The sequence below is a fragment of the Schistocerca serialis genome, chromosome 1 (assembly GCF_023864345.2).
Source record: "Schistocerca serialis cubense isolate TAMUIC-IGC-003099 chromosome 1, iqSchSeri2.2, whole genome shotgun sequence".
Lineage (NCBI taxonomy): Eukaryota > Metazoa > Arthropoda > Insecta > Orthoptera > Acrididae > Schistocerca > Schistocerca serialis.
In genome coordinates, this window is record NC_064638.1 from 291,119,899 (window position 1) to 291,138,192 (window position 18,294).

At 40.7% G+C, this 18,294-nt stretch overlaps 1 protein-coding gene across 4 annotated transcripts in view; it reads left to right on the forward strand.

Annotated features, from left to right (window-relative positions):
• LOC126468704 (synaptosomal-associated protein 25) overlaps positions 1-17,167 on the forward strand; it is a 411,734-nt gene extending 394,567 nt beyond the window's left edge. For all 4 annotated transcript variants that reach the window (XM_050096572.1, XM_050096571.1, XM_050096573.1 and 1 more), the window contains 2 exons: positions 13,929-14,073; positions 14,453-17,167. In XM_050096572.1, coding sequence (XP_049952529.1) covers positions 13,929-14,073; positions 14,453-14,515 — 208 coding nt within the window. In that variant the 3' untranslated portion in view covers positions 14,516-17,167. The remainder of the gene's footprint in view (positions 1-13,928; positions 14,074-14,452) is intronic.
• Positions 17,168-18,294: the final 1,127 nt, after the last annotated feature.

Here is an 18,294-nt window from a genome sequence, read left to right on the forward strand (position 1 = left end):
TACATTTAAGGAGTTATTTGTTCTTGATGGAAAATAGGGTCAGGAGAAGGCAATAACATGAGGACTGTTCATCTACATATAAATTGGATGCTAGTACTGATGAATGTGCAGTAGTAGTTGGTAAGTAACGAAAAAAAGATAATGAATGTAGCTGGAGGCGTGGTACTAAGACAAGATACAATTACGAATAAATTTTGCATCAAAATTAAGTATATCAAAAGTAACACAGCAGTAGACTGCAATGGAACACCAAAGTGTTAAAAAGCAGTCTCTAAAATAACGTTGCAGTCATTACCTAAGACAGTTGATCTTTCCTTCAAAGAGGGCTGTTTTCCAGATACTCTGAAGTACATACAAATTAAACCACAAGTCAAAAAGGTACAAAAGAACATATGGGGAACCATCATCCAGTCTCTGTTTGAAAAGGTTGTCATGAAACACATTAAAAATTAGATACATAAGTGTAATGTGACTTCAAGAAATCATTGTGGGCTTCAAAAACTCAGCATCTTCTGTCGATGAAAATTTAGATAAAATCAACTCCTCTCTAGACAAATCTATACATGACACAAATTTTTTTATGATCTGATAGTGTGATCCATCACTTCTCACTCTCTAAGCTTGAAAAATACAGAATTAGGGGCATTTTATTGGTGGTTTAGGTCCTATCTAACCATTTGAAGTCAGAGTGGTATTAATGTCATATAAAGGGAATTAGGTGTCAGAATGGAAAATCATTTCAGTAGTAATCCCCCAAGGTTGACTCTTAGGTCACATTATCTTCGTTTTGTGTATATGATCTGCTGCTCAGTATTTACTGTCAATCAGTATTTGCAGATAATGCATCTGTAATCAGTAAAACTAACAGTACTGATCAAATTCCTCAAACTATCAAAAATACCCTAGAAAAACTACATAACTGGTTTAATCTAAGTGGCTTCAAATTGTTGTCTTAAGTCCAAAGACTGGTTTGATGCAGATCCCCATGATAATCGATCCTGTGGTAGCCTCATCATCTCTGCATAACTGCTGCAAGCTACATTCATTTGAACTTGCTCACTGTGTTCAAGCTTTGGTCCCCATCTACAATCCCCCCCCCCTCTGTCTGCCCCCTCCTCCCTCTCTCCCCCCTCTCTCTATCTCCCCCTCTCTCCCCCCTCTCTCTATCTCCCCCTCTCTCCCCCCTCTCTCCCCCCTCTCTCCCCCCTCTCTCCCCCCTCTCTCCCCCCTCTCTCCCCCCTCTCTCCCCCCCTCTCCCCCCCTCTCCCCCCTCTCCCCCCTTCTCCCCCCTCTCTCCCCCCTCTCTCCCCCCTCTCTCCCCCCTCTCTCCCCCCTCTCTCCCCCCTCTCTCCCCCCTCTCTCCCCCCTCTCTCCCCCCTCTCTCCCCCCTCTCTCCCCCCTCCTCTCCCCCCTCCTCTCCCCCCTCCTCTCCCCCCTCCTCTCCCCCCTCCTCTCCCTTTCCCCCCTCCTCTCCCTTTCCCCCCTCCTCTCCCTTTCCCCCCTCTCCCTTTCCCCCCTCTCCCTTTCCCCCCTCTCCCTTTCCCCCCTCTCCCTTTCCCCCCTCTCCCTTTCCCCCCTCTCCCTTTCCCCCCTCTCCCTTTCCCCCCTCTCCCTTTCCCCCCTCTCCCTTTCCCCCCTCTCCCTTTCCCCCCTCTCCCTTTCCCCCCTCTCCCTTTCCCCCCTCTCCCTTTCCCCCCCTCTCCCGTTCCCCCCCTCTCCCGTTCCCCCCTCTCCCGTTCCCCCCCTCTCCCGTTCCCCCCTCTCGTTCCCCCCCTCCCCCCTCTCTCGTTCCCCCCCTCCCCCCTCTCTCGTTCCCCCCCTCCCCCCTCTCTCGTTCCCCCCCTCCCCCCTCTCTCGTTCCCCCCCTCCCCCCTCTCTCGTTCCCCCCCTCCCCCCTCTCTCGTTCCACACCCTCCCCCCTCTCTCGTTCCACACCCTCCCCCCTCTCGTCCCCCCTCCCCCCTCTCGTCCCCCCTCCCCCCTCTCGTCCCCCCTCCCCCCTCTCGTCCCCCCCTCCCCCTCTCGACCCCCCCTCCCCCCTCTCGTTCCCCCCTCCCCCCTCTCGTTCCCCCCCTCCCCCCTCTCTCCCTCCCACCCCCCCCTCTCTCCCTCCCACCCCCTCCCCCCCTCTCTCCCTCCCACCCCCTCCCCCTCTCTCTCCCCCTTCCCCCTCCCCCTCTCCCCACACAATTTAAATTAAAACCACCCAAGTTGAAACAAACTTCAAAACCATCTCAAAAACCAGGGTCTGCTAAAAGCTAGCAATGTGACATTCCTAGGAATGCAATCAGGTAAAAACTTACCGCCAGGTAAAAACTTACTGCTGATTTGGTGATACAGCCCTGATTTATTTGTAGCACATAAATTTCAACATGATCATGTGGCTGTACGGGACACAGTGAAATGTAAACTCTGTAAAATTTATAGATACACATTAGAGTAATTAGCCTTTTGTGTCTCTGAGTAACATTTCCTTTGCAACTGTCACTAAAAAGTTGTTACATGTGCATTCTTGGTAGTTTTTGTTGTGTGGCGTGAAAAAAGTAATTACTGTTACTAGACCGTACAACTGGTGACCCCGAGGTGATGGTAAATACACAAGAATCACTCTAATCATTATTTCAATTTTGCTGCGGCACTGCAGATATGTTTTTTTTAATGGCAAACTCATCATTGAATGATGCCTGCATGGCACTATTGTGTGTGGCAGTGAAAGTATAAAATATCACCTTGCTGGCAAAAAAAATAGAGAGATGCTTTTTGCAAGTGGAGTCCCAATTTATCAACACAACTGTTTGCAGCAAGATGACAAAATATCATTACATTTTGGGATCTCCTCATGGCAAAGTTGCTGAGCTGATTTCGGTTTTCACATCCAAACCATTATCAGCTTCCCCATATAAAACTTAAAAACACATCATACCCCAGAATTTGAAGAAGTGGTCATGAAAAGTTAAGAAGTTACTAACTGAAATACAAATAAGAGACAAAAAGCTATCCACTTTGCTTGGAGAGATGCGTGCTTTTGCAAGAATGCAAGTAATTGATGATATTTTATAAACCATATTTCTTCAATGACTACTTAGCAATGTACATTCTATACTAGCAGCTAGTTGAGATATGAAACTTAAAGCAAGGCTTCTGTAGCTGAAAAATTGTAGATTATGACCAATCAGTTAGTACATAGTACAGAAACTGTTTCATCCCATCTCAGAATGACAGACTTTCCTATCCGGAAGGACAACCAGATCCAGAAACTATTAGCTGGTAGATGATAGTGAAGCAGATGAAAATCACTGTGGCGTGCACAGAAACATTTCAAGTAATGATATTATTATAAATTCAATGAGCTCAAAGAAATGCACATTGCCATGTTAATTTATTACTTGACAGTCTGTGAATGCTCAGATGTAAAACTGGTATGCTGCTCACCTTTTGTGAGGAGACTGAATCATCTCGCCGCCTGTTCATAACAGATCACAACAATCGTATTTGATTTTTGGTCAGTTCTAGAGCAGACATTTCCATATTGCCGGTGACAATATTAGGCCACAAAAGTGGCAACTTTATGCTGCAATCAGTTCTGTAATAAATACATATGGTGAAAGACTACTGAATTTTGAAATAGGCCGTTGACGAAGATTTCCATGGCCATTTCTTCTCGCAGATGTCACCAGCCAATTAATGGTACCAATTACTTGAACCAATGTGGTCTGGTGCCTGATGTCAAATAAAAACAAAAATTGCTCGACTGCGAAATTTAATCACTAGTACAGTATCTGTAAAAGTACCTACTGACAGTTCAATTTTCCTAATTGATCCACAGCAAAAATGCCGAGACTTGTTACCAGCCAGCATTTCATATTAATACAAGGTCTGTTCAGAAAGTTCCGGAACTTTGTCCACAGGATTTTTTTATGCTTACCTTTTACTTATCATGCATGGTCTCATATGAAATACTCTCCTCCACATTGGTACACTGCTCCCAATACAGTTTCTACTTCCAGAAGCAGTCTTGCTATACTCCTTGCTGGATCACGTGAAGTGCTGACTGCGAATTTTCTTTTATCTCATCTATGGCTGCAACTCTTTGTTCTTTCAATCAGGTTTTCAACTGTGGAAATAAAAAAGTCTGCAGGGGCCAGGTCTAGAGGGTACAGAGAATGAGCAACACAGGTATTTAGTTTTTAGTGCGATAGTCACGCACTAACAGGGAAGAATATGCAGGTGTGTTATTGTGATGCAGGAGGCATGAATTGTCTTGCCACACTTCAGGCTGTTCCCTTCTCACATTTCCTTGCAGATGTTGCATCATTAAGTGGTTTGTCCCTTTGGCATGAATTCATGATGTACTAATCCTTCAAAGTCAAAGAAAACTATCAGCATGGCTGTGATATTTGACCTGACCTGACCTGACGAGCTTTTTTTGGTCTTTGAGAACCTTTCCTGACCGATTGTGAAGACTGAATCTTGGTCTCAACTTCATAACCAAAGACCCTGGTCTCTTCATCAGTTATGATTCTCTTAGAAACATCTCATTCTAATTTGTGCAATCCAAAAGCTCTTCACATATTGCAAGGTGAAGGTCTTTCTGCTCTTGATCATGAGCCATTGGATGATCTTTGTGTCAACATGATGCATTCCAAGATGCTGTCTCAGGATTTAATGACATGATCCAACTGAAATGTTGCCTTTTTCTGCAATCTCTTGGACAATCAGCCTTTGATTTGCATGTGCAGTTGTTTTGATGTTCCTGACATTAGCATTGTCAGTAGACGTCAAAGGGCATGCTGAACTTCTGTGTAGCCAGTTTTAAACCGTATGAACCATTCATTGCACAGAGTATGCCGTTTTTTTAAAGCACTTATCACTGTACTTCCCACATAACTGGGGGTGTCTCTTGAAAGGTTTTCTTGAGTTTCATGAAAAATTTAATGGAGACATGTTGTTCCTCTAACTCTGCCACCCTGAAATTCACAAACTGTGCGACACAATGTTCTACTCAATACAGCACTGAACAATAACTAACAGACGTACAAAAATGAAACTTCTGGCAGAGAGAGTGTGTGTGTGTGTGTGTGTGTGTGTGTGTGTGTGTGTGTGTGTGTGTGTGTACACCTTGTACACCAATAGAAAAGGTACGATAGGAGATAATGTCTCTGTCATAGTACGATTCCAATCCAAGTAATGCCTTATCACTACCTCGTACTATAGCAACCGTTAACCATGAATTACCAGTAACAATTTCTGTCGTAGTACATGAAAAGTTAATCTTGCATCCAACAAATGTGATAGGACCAGTCAGTAGCTCTTCTTGAGCAACATTATTAGGAACAAAACTGAAAGTGTCCACTGTCTTGTACACTGGAAGTCTGCTGCTGCTCCTCCTATATCTTCTACGACGGTACGGCATGGCTGTGTGCTTCGTGCGGCTGCCTCGAGTCGAATGAACATGCTGCTGCCTCTCGACACAGTTATCAAGCACCATGATGTAAGAACTTCCGGCCCCCACTCGCGCGCACCGAGCCAGCGCGCCTTATCAGTGTTGCGCAATCTTGATTTTCCAGCAACACGGGCCTAGTAATACTAGGGCCCGTGTTGCCCGGCAGCCTCGCTCAGTGGCTAAGTCCGCTTCAAGGTCACACGCCTTACACAGCAGCATAAGAGTATTTCACACAGCCATGAAAGTAACCCACCCACCTCCCCAGGGGTCGTAACCCCTGCAACCCACACAAAAGAAAGATGCTTCAGTAGCTGATAAGAATTTTTTTAGGATAAGGATCTTTATTAACAATGATAATATGCATGCTATAGTAGGCATTATATACAAGAGACATTAAAGTACAAGGTGACATTACTGTGTATTATCATTGTTAATAAAGATCCTTATCCTAAAAAAAATTCTTATCAGCTACTGAAGCATCTTTCTCTTGTGTGGGTTGCAGGGGTTACGACCCCTGGGGAGGTGGGTGGGTTATTTTCATGGCTGTGTGAAATTCTCTTATGCTGCTGTGTAAGGCGTGTGACCTTGAAGCGGACTTAGCACGAAGCACACAGCCATGCCGTACCGTCGTAGAAGATATAGGAGGAGCAGCAGACTTCCAGTGTACCAGACAGTGGACACTTTCAGTTTTGTTCCTAATAATGTTGCTCAAGAAGAGCTACTGACTGGTCCTATCACATTTGTTGGATGCAAGATTAACTTTACATGTACTACGACAGAAGTTGTTACTGGTAATTCATGGTTAACAGTTGCTATAGTACGAGGTAGTGATAAGGCATTACTTGGATTGGAATCGTACTATGACAGAGACATTATCTCCTATCGTACCTTTTCTATTGGTGTACAAGGTGATAGGAATTATGGTACAGCCGTCGTACATACTGATAAACCATTTTCATTATATACAAAAAACAGGAGACATGTTAATGCTTCTCTGCAGTTGTTTTGATGTTCCTGACATTAGCATTGTCAGTAGACGTCGAAGGGCATGCTGAACTTCTGTCTAGCCAGTTTTAAACCGTATGAACCATTCATTACACAGAGTATGCCTTTTTTTTAAAAAAAGCACTTATCACTGTACTTCCCACATTATTTCGATGGCGCAGAGATGCCAACAGCAAAAGTTGTGGACAAAAAAATGTTCACTGTCAATGGGTAAAAATTTGAGAATATACAACTGCTTGTCAAGCTTTTCTGTGAAGTTGACAGTCACTTGTCACATATACATGTTGATCTGGTCTCTCAAGGCTTCACCTATCTTTTAACAATGATAGTGGCCAGACAGTTCCACTGAAAGACATCTGAGCAGAAAGTCTTGCTAGCAGTCATATTACCATGGATCACAACTTTCGGAGTCCACCACGGACAGACACTGGCAGTTTTTGTGTCATTTGTTCAGTCACATCACAAAGACCCTAAGTATACCACACCAAAATCACCACTTACCATCCAGTGTTGAATGACAAAGTTGGTTGGTTGATTTGAGGAGAGGAGACCAAATAGCAGGGCCATCGATCTCATTGGAGAAGGGACGGATGGGAAAGGAAGAAGGCTGTGCCCTTTCAAAGGAGTCATTCTAGCATGTCATTCTAGCATTTGCCTGAAGTGATTTAGGGAAATCATGGAAAACCTAAATCAGGATGCTTGGATGCGGGTTTGATTCGTTGTCCTCCCGAATGCAAGTCCAGTGTGCTAACCACTGTGCCACCTCACCTAGTTGGCGAAGTTGAATGTTGGCATTGCATCAAGACAGCATTAAGAGCAACCATCTTCCAGTAGAATGTTCCAAATTTTAGCATGTAACATGACAGCATGTAATGAAATTATGTTAGTGCATAAGAAATGGCTGCCAGACACCCATAAAACTGAAAACACGAATTTGAAGGTTTCGTCCACACGTGGAGCCCACTCTCTTTCAGCATGACAGCTACAGGCAACACATGATCACTGTGACATCAGCAAGAGTTGGATACCTTGGGTTCACTGTCATTGATCCCTCGCCGTACAGTCCAGACTTAGCCCCATATGATTTCCATCCATTTTCAAAACTTAAAGACCAGCTTAGAGGACTTCAGTTTGATAGTGATGAAGCAGTTCAAGCAGAGGCGAGGTTGGTGCTCTATCAACAAAGTAAAAAATTCTCCCATGACAGTATCAACAAACTGATCTCTCACTTAGTCATGTGTTTGTCACCAGGGTGACTACGTTGAGAAATAAATAATCTTAAGGAAAGGATACATTCCTAGTCATCATAAACATGACATGTTGAGTTGCAGACAAGCACAACAAAGAGATGGTAACACGTTTAGCTCTGGCCACCTTCTCCTTCAGAAAAGAAAATACACACACGTTCACACCAGCAAGCATACATAAAGTACACATGACAGCCATCTCTGGCAGCTTGGACTGGAATGCAACTGTCATGTTGAGTGACAATCCGGAGTGGTGCAGCAAAGGGAGAGAGATAGCAGGGTGTCGTTGGGGAGAGAGAAGAGTATTGTCTGGTGGAGGATGCAGGGACCAGATGGAGGCATGAGAAGACTGTCAGGCACAACAGTTGTAAGGCTGTGGTGCAGGGAGGAAAGGGGGGAGGGGGATCAGTAAAGGGGAGGAGCAGGGAAAAGGGAAGATGGGCAGATGCATTACCAGAGGGCAACCCACAAGTTGGGCAATGGGATATGAATAGGGAGGTGGTGACAGGACAGAGGGCAGAAAATATTGGATGGAGGGGGTGCCAGAGTGATCCCATCCCAGAAGTCCAGCATACCCTCCAATCCCTGCATAAATCCTTAGGTTCTTGCTAGATACTCTCCCCTAAATCAATTTCCTTCCTCATTCTTATGATAACCTGCACACCCGCCTTCTACATGCTCCCCAAAATTCACCAACAGGACAATCCTGGATGCCTGATTGTAGCTGGTTATTGTGCCGCCACTAAAGGAATTTCGGCCTTCGTTGACTGACAGCTGCATTCACTTGATCAGAACCTAACCTCCCACACCGAAGATACCAACCACTTTCTTCAGACTCTCCACCAACCCCATCCCTTTACCTTATGGATTCTACTTGTCACTGTTGATGCTATTTCCCCTTAGACCAACATCCCTCATGTCCCTGGTTTTGCTGCTATTGAACACTACCTTTCCCAATGTCCTTCACACTCCTAATCCACTACCTCATTCCTCATACACCTTGCTGACTTTTCCTAATACACCTTGCTGACTTTTCCTAATACACCTTGCTGACTTTTCCTAATACACCTTGCTGACTTTTCCTAATACACCTTGCTGACTTTTCCTAATACACCTTGCTGACTTTTCCTAATACACAACTGCTTCTTTGAAGGGAAGGTATAAAAACAAATCTGCAGCACAGCCATGGGCACTCGCATGGCACACTACTATGCCAGGCTGGTTGTGGGCCATCTAGAGGAAACCTTCCTAGCCTCCCTGGCCTGGTTCAGTTTCAGTGATGATATCTTCATGATCTGGGCTTATGGCCAAGAAATTCTATCCTCATTCCTTCACAATCTGAACAAATTCTCTCCCACCCACTTCACCTGGGCCACCTTCCTGGATGTTGGCCACTTCTTGTCTGATGGCTCCATTTACACTTCTGTCCATATTAACCCCACTAACCACCAACTGTACCTGCATTTTGCCAGCTGCCATCCCTTCAGCATCAAAAATCTGTCCTATGCAGATTGGCCACCTGGAAACAGCAGATCTGCAGCGACAACAACTCCCTTGCCCAGTATGCTGAAAGTCTTACCAATGACTTCACAGACAGATACTACTCCCCAGACACACTCTGCAAACAAGTCCCCTGTGACTCTTCCACTCACACATCCAATCATTCCCCCTCCCGAGAACTAGCTGCTAGAGTGCCCACTTAGTCACCCAATGGCACCCTGGATTGGAACAACCGAACTGTGTCCTTCATCAGGACTTTGATTACCTATCATTATGTCCTGAAATGAGGACATCCTATTGAGGATTCTGTCCACTGCACCCAAAGTGATGTTCTGCCAACACCCAACCTCCACAGCATCCTAATCCATTCCTATGCCACTCCTGCCTCCTTGCCACAGGGATAATCCTGTGGAAAACTCTGGTGCAAGACATGTGCAATCCACTTACCCAGCACTAACCATTCCAGTCCTGTTATGAGCTTATCCTACCACAGCTGAGGCTGCACCACCTGTGAAAACAGCCATGTCATACACCAGTTCTGCTGCAATCATTGCACAGCTTTTTGCATTGGTATGACTACCAGTCAGCTGTCCAACAGGATGAATGGCCATTGCCAAACAGGGGTGAAGAGCATGGTAGACCTAACATGCATGATTTCAATAGTTGCTTCACAACCCAGGCCATCTGGATCTTCCCCTCCATCAGCTTTTCTTAACTGTTCAGGTGGAAGTTATCCTTATAACGCATTCTCCACTCCCAAAATTATACTGGCCTCAACCTACAGTAACCTACTGTTGCCACATCCTCAACCCAACTTTTTCTGCCCCCTCTGTGCTATGACCTCCTCCCTATTTGTGCCCCCCACCCTCATTGTGGGCCTTCTCTGCCAATCCATCTGTCTTTCCCCTTCCATGCTCCTCTCCTTTCCCTCACACCCCTCCTCTCTGTACGACAGCCTCCCATCCACTGTGCCTGATGATCTTCTCAAGCCTCCATCTAGTCCCTGCACACTCCACCAGACGGTGCTCTTCTCTCCCTGTACTCTGCTCTCTCCTCCCCTTCTCAAACCCACCCCACCCCACCCCACCCCCACTCCAAATTCCACTCCAGTCCGAGCTGCCAGAGATGGCAGTCATCTGTGCTTGAATTGTGTGAGTTTCTGTGAACACACTCTCTCTCTCTCTCTCTCTCTCTCTCTCTCTCTCTCTCTCTCTCTCTCTCTCTCTGTGTGTGTGTGTGTGTGTGTGTGTGTGTGTGTGTGTGTGTGTGTGTGTGTGTTTTTATTTTTTTTTTTTTTTCCTGAAGACTGCTTTGAGTGGAAGCTAAATGTGTAACAATCTTCATGTTGTCCTGTCTGCAACTCGAGATATCCTCTTTACAGTGAGTTGCAGACTATCCTTTTCCTAATATTGTTGATATTCAAATCTAGAGTTCCCATTGTTTGAGAATTAAATATGTAGTTATGAAGAATAAAGTTGTAGAATGTCGATAAGGTTTGTTTTATTTAAAAAGCTTTCTGAGTATTCACATAAAAAATTCAGAGGCATTACTTTTTAGTGCACCCTCATACATAACATGGACAAATTAAGTAGAATGTATTATATACTCATATTTTGAGAAAAGCTGTAAACTAATTTTTCTGTTTTGTTAAGTGTCCTGTACAAAAAGGTAGTGACTTGAAATTGTATTGTATGAGGCAATACTTTTATTCAGTTCTAGCTTCAACCACTTCATTTCAAATCTTCTCCATTTCCATAAAATGAGAGGAATGGAGCTTTTGATGAGGAAAAGAGAAATTCACTTGTAGCGGTTGATTCTCAGTTAAAGACAATACTTTTTTCTTTATTTTGCCCTTCGAGTAAGCTGTAATTCCATGAAAGTTTTAGTGCACTTCGTATCAATGATTATTTAAATCCCTAGGATTCTGCAGATACTGTATGTGTGTGGTTTGTAGCCCATTCCTAATATAGAACGATGATATTAATTTACTGATTTTACTTGTTGCTGGGCCCCATGGCTGTGGATTATATTACTTAAAGAAAAATACAGCAAACAGCCCCTTTTTATATGTTTTCACTTTTCCTAATGTACTTTTTGAACTTGTTCACATCTTCATTTGGCATAATACATATTTAAATTTTCATTAGCACATTGATAGCTGTTTGGATGCTACAACTGCCTTTCAACCCTGCTTGTTGTCAGAACTATTTTGCACATCTATAAGCATGACATAAACATCAATTTTTTTCTGTCCAATGCACAAAAGCAGTGCAGCATTGACCTGTTGCTGTCTTACATATTACTTTCATGTCTTGTATTTTGACTGTGTAAATCACAGCACAGTTTGAGCCGATTTTTATCATCAGCAATGAAAATCATTAAGGGCAAACATATTAGGAAATGAGTGTACCAATCCTCAGATCCTTAAAAAGGTTTCTGCGAATGCCTGGTTGTCTACTTCACACAATATTCTTACTACTCACTTCTATTGAATATACATTCTATAGGTGCACTACCCCAAAATATATTTCCATGAGACAACAAGAAATGAACATATGCCAAATGAGCAAACACTCTTGTCTTTAGGTAGAAACAGTGAGAGTTTCTATATGACATGAATCGTGAAGAGTACACAAAAGAATTTGCGCCCCCCCCCCCCCCCCCCCCCTTATTGCAGCAGTGTACTGTAGGTCTCTAGAGGAGCATAGCATTCCAAAAGATTGGAAGAGGGCACAGGTCATCCCCGTTTTCAAGAAGGGACGTCGAACAGATGTGCAGAACTATAGACCTATATCTCTAATGTCGATCAGTTGTAGAATTTTGGAACTTGTATTATGTTAGAGCATAATGACTTTTCTGGAGACTAGATATATACTCTGTAGGAATAAGCATGGGTTTCAAAGATGATGATCGTGTGAAACCCAACTCGCGCTATTCGTCCACAAGACTCGGAGGGCCATAGACACGGGTTCCCAAGTAGGTGCCGTGTTTCTTGACTTCCGCAAGGTGTTTGATACAGTCCCCTACAGTCGTTTAATGAAAAAGTAAGAGCATATGGACTATCAGACCAATCGTGTGATTGGATTGAAGAGTTCCTAGATAAAAGAACGCAGCATGTCATTCTCAATGGAGAGAAATCTTCCAAAGTAAGAGTGACTTCAGGTGTGCCGCAGGGGAGTGTCGTAGGACTGTTGATGTTCAAAATGTATATACATAAATGACCTTGTGGATAACATCGGAAGTTCACTGAGGCTTTTTGCGGATGATGCTGTAGTATATCGAGAGGTTGTAACAATGGAAAATTGTACTGAAATGCAGGACGATCTGCAATGAATTGACACATGGTGCAGGGAATGGCAATTGAATCTCAATGTAGATAAGTGTAATGTGCTGCAAATACATGGAAAGAAAGATCCTTTATCATTTAGCTACAATATAGCAGGTCAGCATCTGGAAGCAGTTAATTCCATAAATTATCTAGGAGTAGGCATTAGGAGTGATTTAAAATGGAATGACCATATAAAATTAATTGTCGGTAAAGCAGATGCCAGACTGAGATTCATTGGAAGAATCCTAAGGAAGTGCTGTCCGAAAACAAAGGAATTAGGTTACAGTACACTTGCTCGCCAACTGCTTGAATACTGCTCACCGGTGTGGGATCCTTACCAGATAGGGTTGATAAAAGAGAGAAGATCCAACGGAGTGCAGTGCGCTTCGTTAGAGGAAAGCGTTACGGAGATGATAGATAAACTCCGGTGGAAGAAACTGCAGGAGAGACGCTCAGTAGCTCGGTACGGGCTTTTGTTGAAGTTTCGAGAACATATCTTCACCGAGGAGTCGAGCAGTATATTGCTCCCTCCTACGTATATCTTGCGAAGAGACCATGAGGATAAAATCAGAGAGATTAGAGCTCACACAGTGGCATACCGACAGTCCTTTCTTTCCATGAACAGTACAAGCCTGGAATAGAAGGGAGAATGGTTAGAGGTACTTAAGGTACCCTCCGCCACACACCGTCAGGTGGCTTGCAGAGTATGGATGTAGAGGTAGATGTAGATGGAGGAGCTGTGTTGGAGGTGCTTTCCAGTCTAAAAATAGCATGTTACTGTGGACCATTGAGTAGGGAACTTTTGGGCAGATATGGGATATTTTTAGTATATTAGCTTGTGATCATAGTTTAAAATTCATACTGTAAAAAGAGGGAAAATTGGCTATATTAATCAAACCTTGCAGTTACTTGTTTAAATGTAAAGCTCTTATGTTTATTGATCATTTGGGTGACTTTGGGAATCTTATACCAACCCAAAGTACTTTTTCTGACATTTACTAAATTAGAATTGCTATAACGTGTTGGAAATAATTTTTGTGATGCTCTTTCTCTTGCATTAATTAAAGTAAAACACCCATATTAGATTGTATACATTTCTTTGACTGGTAAAGCAATCATACACTGTAGGATGATGATTTATAGAATGTAATAAATTAGAATAATATCATTTAAAAGTGTAATTGATGCCAAGTTGTAATAAAAATGCATTCACTTTGAAATGAATTGCTGCATTTTTTAACATGTTTGTACAGGAAATACGTTAGTCAGAATCAGATAAAGTATTGATTCTACTGCAGGTACTGTTTTGCTTGTATTTCAAGTGCAATAACAAATAAAAATAAATATTATTTGTGAATGTGAGGAAATCCTGATACATTTCAACCACAATTTTACTTTTGAACAGGATCACAAATGATGCCCGAGAAGATGAAATGGAAGAAAATATGGGCCAAGTCAACACTATGATTGGAAATCTACGCAATATGGCATTGGACATGGGTTCTGAGCTGGAGAACCAGAACCGACAGATAGACAGAATTAACAGGAAGGTACTGTATCATCTCTCTCGTTGTACATTTGTTATGAAGAGTTATAAATTATTCTAATTACAGTGTTTTTATAACTACTAGAGTCCTGTGTATTCTGCGAGATTGATTTTTTTTTTTCCCATAAAAATTTGCGTAAATTATTATTGCTGCAGTAGAAGTTTTGGCATGTATAAACACACACACACACACACACACACACACACACACACACACACACACACACAGAGAGAGAGAGAGAGAGAGAGAGAGAGAGAGAGAGAGAGAGAGAGAGAGAGAGAGAGAGAGTGTGTGTGTGCAGTTGCTTGTTTTGATCTTTTGTAATATGTATATATTCCAGAAAATCATCAGTCTTAGATAGAGCCATTCTGTTCTATTTCAGGGAGAGTCGAATGAAACAAGGATAGCGGTGGCCAACCAGCGAGCCCACGATCTTCTGAAGTAAACTTTAGTGGAAGATTAATACTCTTGTCTTTTTCCTAATGTGTTGTTATGTTATTCATGTACTTAATTACGTTGATAAGGTTCCTTGACCTTTCTTTTCAGCTCATTTAAGTCAGTTTATACAGAGCTAGTATTATAATAAATTTTGCTCGTATGAGCAGTGAAAGACCAAATTGTTTACAGAAAATAAGCATGCCCAGCTTCTCTTTTATTAAATGAGTAAAATTTTTATCTTGTCCTGAAGTATGTTCAGAATAAAAGGTATGGTTATTTTGACTACTAATAATTCTATAAAGTGTGGAGTCTAAAAGTAGTAGGAGCTAGAACACCAGTCTTTAAATTACATTTTTCCTTTCACTACCATGTGTCACTTACTACTGCATCAACCATTTCTTCACGAGAGGGATAGCAAACTTTTCTGCAGTATTTGGCTATGGATATAAACTGCTAGCCACAGCAAGTTACTACAGCATGCATTAAAAATACTTACTACACAGCATAATTATTATTGATATTTAAACTAAAACATATAGATATTGACATGCTGAATTTTACACTATGGTGGTGAAAGTCTAAATTTGGTGTTCTTTCTCCTCCACAATGAGTTATGTTTACCCCCAAGTTAAACTATTTAATATGTACTCTGAAAATAGATATACTAGTTTTGTAAATTATTTAATTATTTCACCAGTTGTTAGTACAGCTTAGCAAATTCCAATGTTCACATAACAATTTTATCTACTGATGTTACATTTGTACAAAGTAGATTGGATGCTACTGTACTAATTTACTTAATTGCCACTTGTTTGGACCATTTAAAGCATTGAATTATTGAACAATTAGTCGGCGGGTAACTTTACTGATGTGATACGTGTTTAATGTATATATTTTGTAAATATTATAAAGTTGTATAACTCATTTTTGAATTGTTCTAAGTGCTTCAAAAGCATCTACTTCTCTTGCAGTGTAAATATGTGTAGAATGTTTACAGTATGTTTAAAGTGCAATCAAAATGTTTAACATGCACATTCTTTAGGAAAGTATTACATGAACGAAGAAATATTGTTTGTTATTGTCTACATGAATAGTACTATTAGTTATTAGAAATATTGTCATGGGAATGTGGATGAATTTTTACAGCGCAAAGTGTGGAAAAACTATTGACTGAATTTAAAAGTATTTTTTTATAAATCACTGTTACAGACATTTGTTTCATGAGGCATAATTATATAACTTCAGTTTAAAATCCCATTGTAAAATGAAAATGAGGGTACACCGTTCAGAGCTGCCAGTTCTGTACTGTGTTATGTCTGTTACCAATAATGCTCATTGAGTTCTGCTTCCGAATAATGGACATAGCTTACAACACTTCTGTTATAGTAGCAGACCCTTTTGGGTTCAGAATAATTTGATATTTTTTCTCTTAGCATTTATTGGGTCACGTTAAATTGGCAAATGGCTTTATTGTTTGCTGTACTTAATAAATTGTTAAGAATTATCATCTAATGGAAGGAATGGCAAATATATAGTTATCTATTTTCGTGTGAGGGTGTTGAAGTTATTGTGAATGAATGAATGGAAAGTGGGCAATGAGATTTTTGTGTATGCTGTGGCCTAATGACTGCGTATTTGGCTTATGGTGGTGTAATACTTAATTTTTTGCTACAATTTCCTCTTGTATGTCATCCATAACTGTTGAATCTTAGTGTATCATTATTTTTTCAGAAGATTTCATGGTATTGTTAGTTTTCCAACAGCTTGAACTTTTGCTCATACATATAATACCATCATATACAGTATAGCAGAATATTGTTAAATAACGTTGTAAGCAGCATAGTGCAAATTAATAGTAAACTGCAGTTGGGTCTTTACATTGGCATCACATTTCAACATCAGTACTTAAGAAATTTTTTGGAGTGCTGTAGGCTACATATAGCATTTGATTCAGTACTTAAAAAAACATAAGTAATAAGAAAATGCACATGATAAATAACAAGAATAATAACTAAGTGTACAAAATGATAAAACTGCTGTTTCCAAGAGAGTACAAGTGTGAGTAGGGAATACCAAAAGTGATCAGAGATTCTTTGGTGTGACTTTATAAGTATTGCACTATAATATTTTATTGTAACAAATATTTTATTTATTCTATCTATGATGAAGTGAACTTTTAATACAATAGCCCCTTTTTTTATTTGCACGCTTGACTAAAAGTTTCTGTGAGCACTTTCTGGTATTCTGTAATTTACCACTGAATTTATTTAAAAATAGTAATAGGTTTTCATCTGTCTAAGATAACTTAGAATTTGTGTCAAGTGTCAAAACTTCAAGAATATTTAAATATTTTGCAGCTGTACAGTATGTTCAAATGAAAAATATTTCTCTCACAGTAGAATTTGTGTGCCATGAATTAAACATTTCTGTAATCAATGTACACATTTAATAGTAGATGGTTTCCATGCTCACATATTAAATTCGGAATGTTTGTATAATTTAAATATATATATAATGATTTTTGAAGTTAATATCTTGGTTGCCATCACTTGCTGCATATTCCAGACAAATGATTTGTTTTCTATGTTGTAATAGCTCATATAGTCCATATTGTACCCTTTGTATTAACCATTGCCAATAAACAGATGTGATATCAGAATGATTACTTATATATTTGGCAGAATTATCCCAAGTGAAGTCATTACATACAAGTTCCCTAAGCCAAGTTATTGCCACTGTTATGACAAAAAGTAATTCAAACACCGCATTGAAGCAAGCAGTATGAAACAGAAAATATTATTAGCCTGAAATGTTCATGATACCAATGTAAATAGCGCTGTCTTAGTACCAATTTCCCCACAGAAAAATGAGATATTTGCAATAATATCTACACACAGCCAGTACTGTTTTATGCATCTGCAAATATGGAAACCTTTATTATAATTCTTCTGAACAGTCTGCGAGTTGTGTAGCGAAGATGTGTGTTTCAAAGGCTAATTTTCCCAGAAATTAAACTGCACCAAAAACACACTTGTACTCGGGTAAACTAAACTGTGTAGCACAATTAGCAGTGCAGTGTAGTGTAGTGTAGTGTAGTGGGTTGGGGGTGCCATGGCCACGACTGGCTGGTGGGAACAGTCTTCTTGTTTGTCAGGATGTGTTAAGAGTGCCTACTGGGATGTCCATTTGGTTTGTGTGAAGGTGAGGGAGACAGGATTAGATTAGATTAATACTAGTTCCATGGATCATGAATACGACATTTTGTAATGATGTGGAGCGAGTCAAATTTTCCAATACATGACATAATTATGTTAATTTAACAACATACTTAAGTTAATATAACAACTTTATTTTTTGTGTTTTTTAATTTTTTATTTATTTTTTTATTTTTTTTAATATTTTTTTTTTCTTCTTAATTTATATCTAAAAATTCCTCTATGGAGTAGAAGGAGTTGTCATTCAGAAATTCTTTTAATTTCTTCTTAGATACTTGTTGGTTATCTGTCAGACTTTTGATACTATTTGGTAAGTGACCAAAGACTTTAGTGGCAGTATAATTCACCCCTTTCTGTGCCAAAGTTAGATTTAATCTTGAATAGTGAAGATCATCCTTTCTCCTAGTATTGTAGTTATGCACACTGCTATTACTTTTGAATTGTGTTTGGTTGTTAATAACAAATTTCATAAGAGAGTATATATATACTGAGAAGCTACTGTGAATATCCCTAGATCCTTAAATAAATGTCTGCAGGATGATATTGGGTGGACTCCAGCTATTATTCTGAT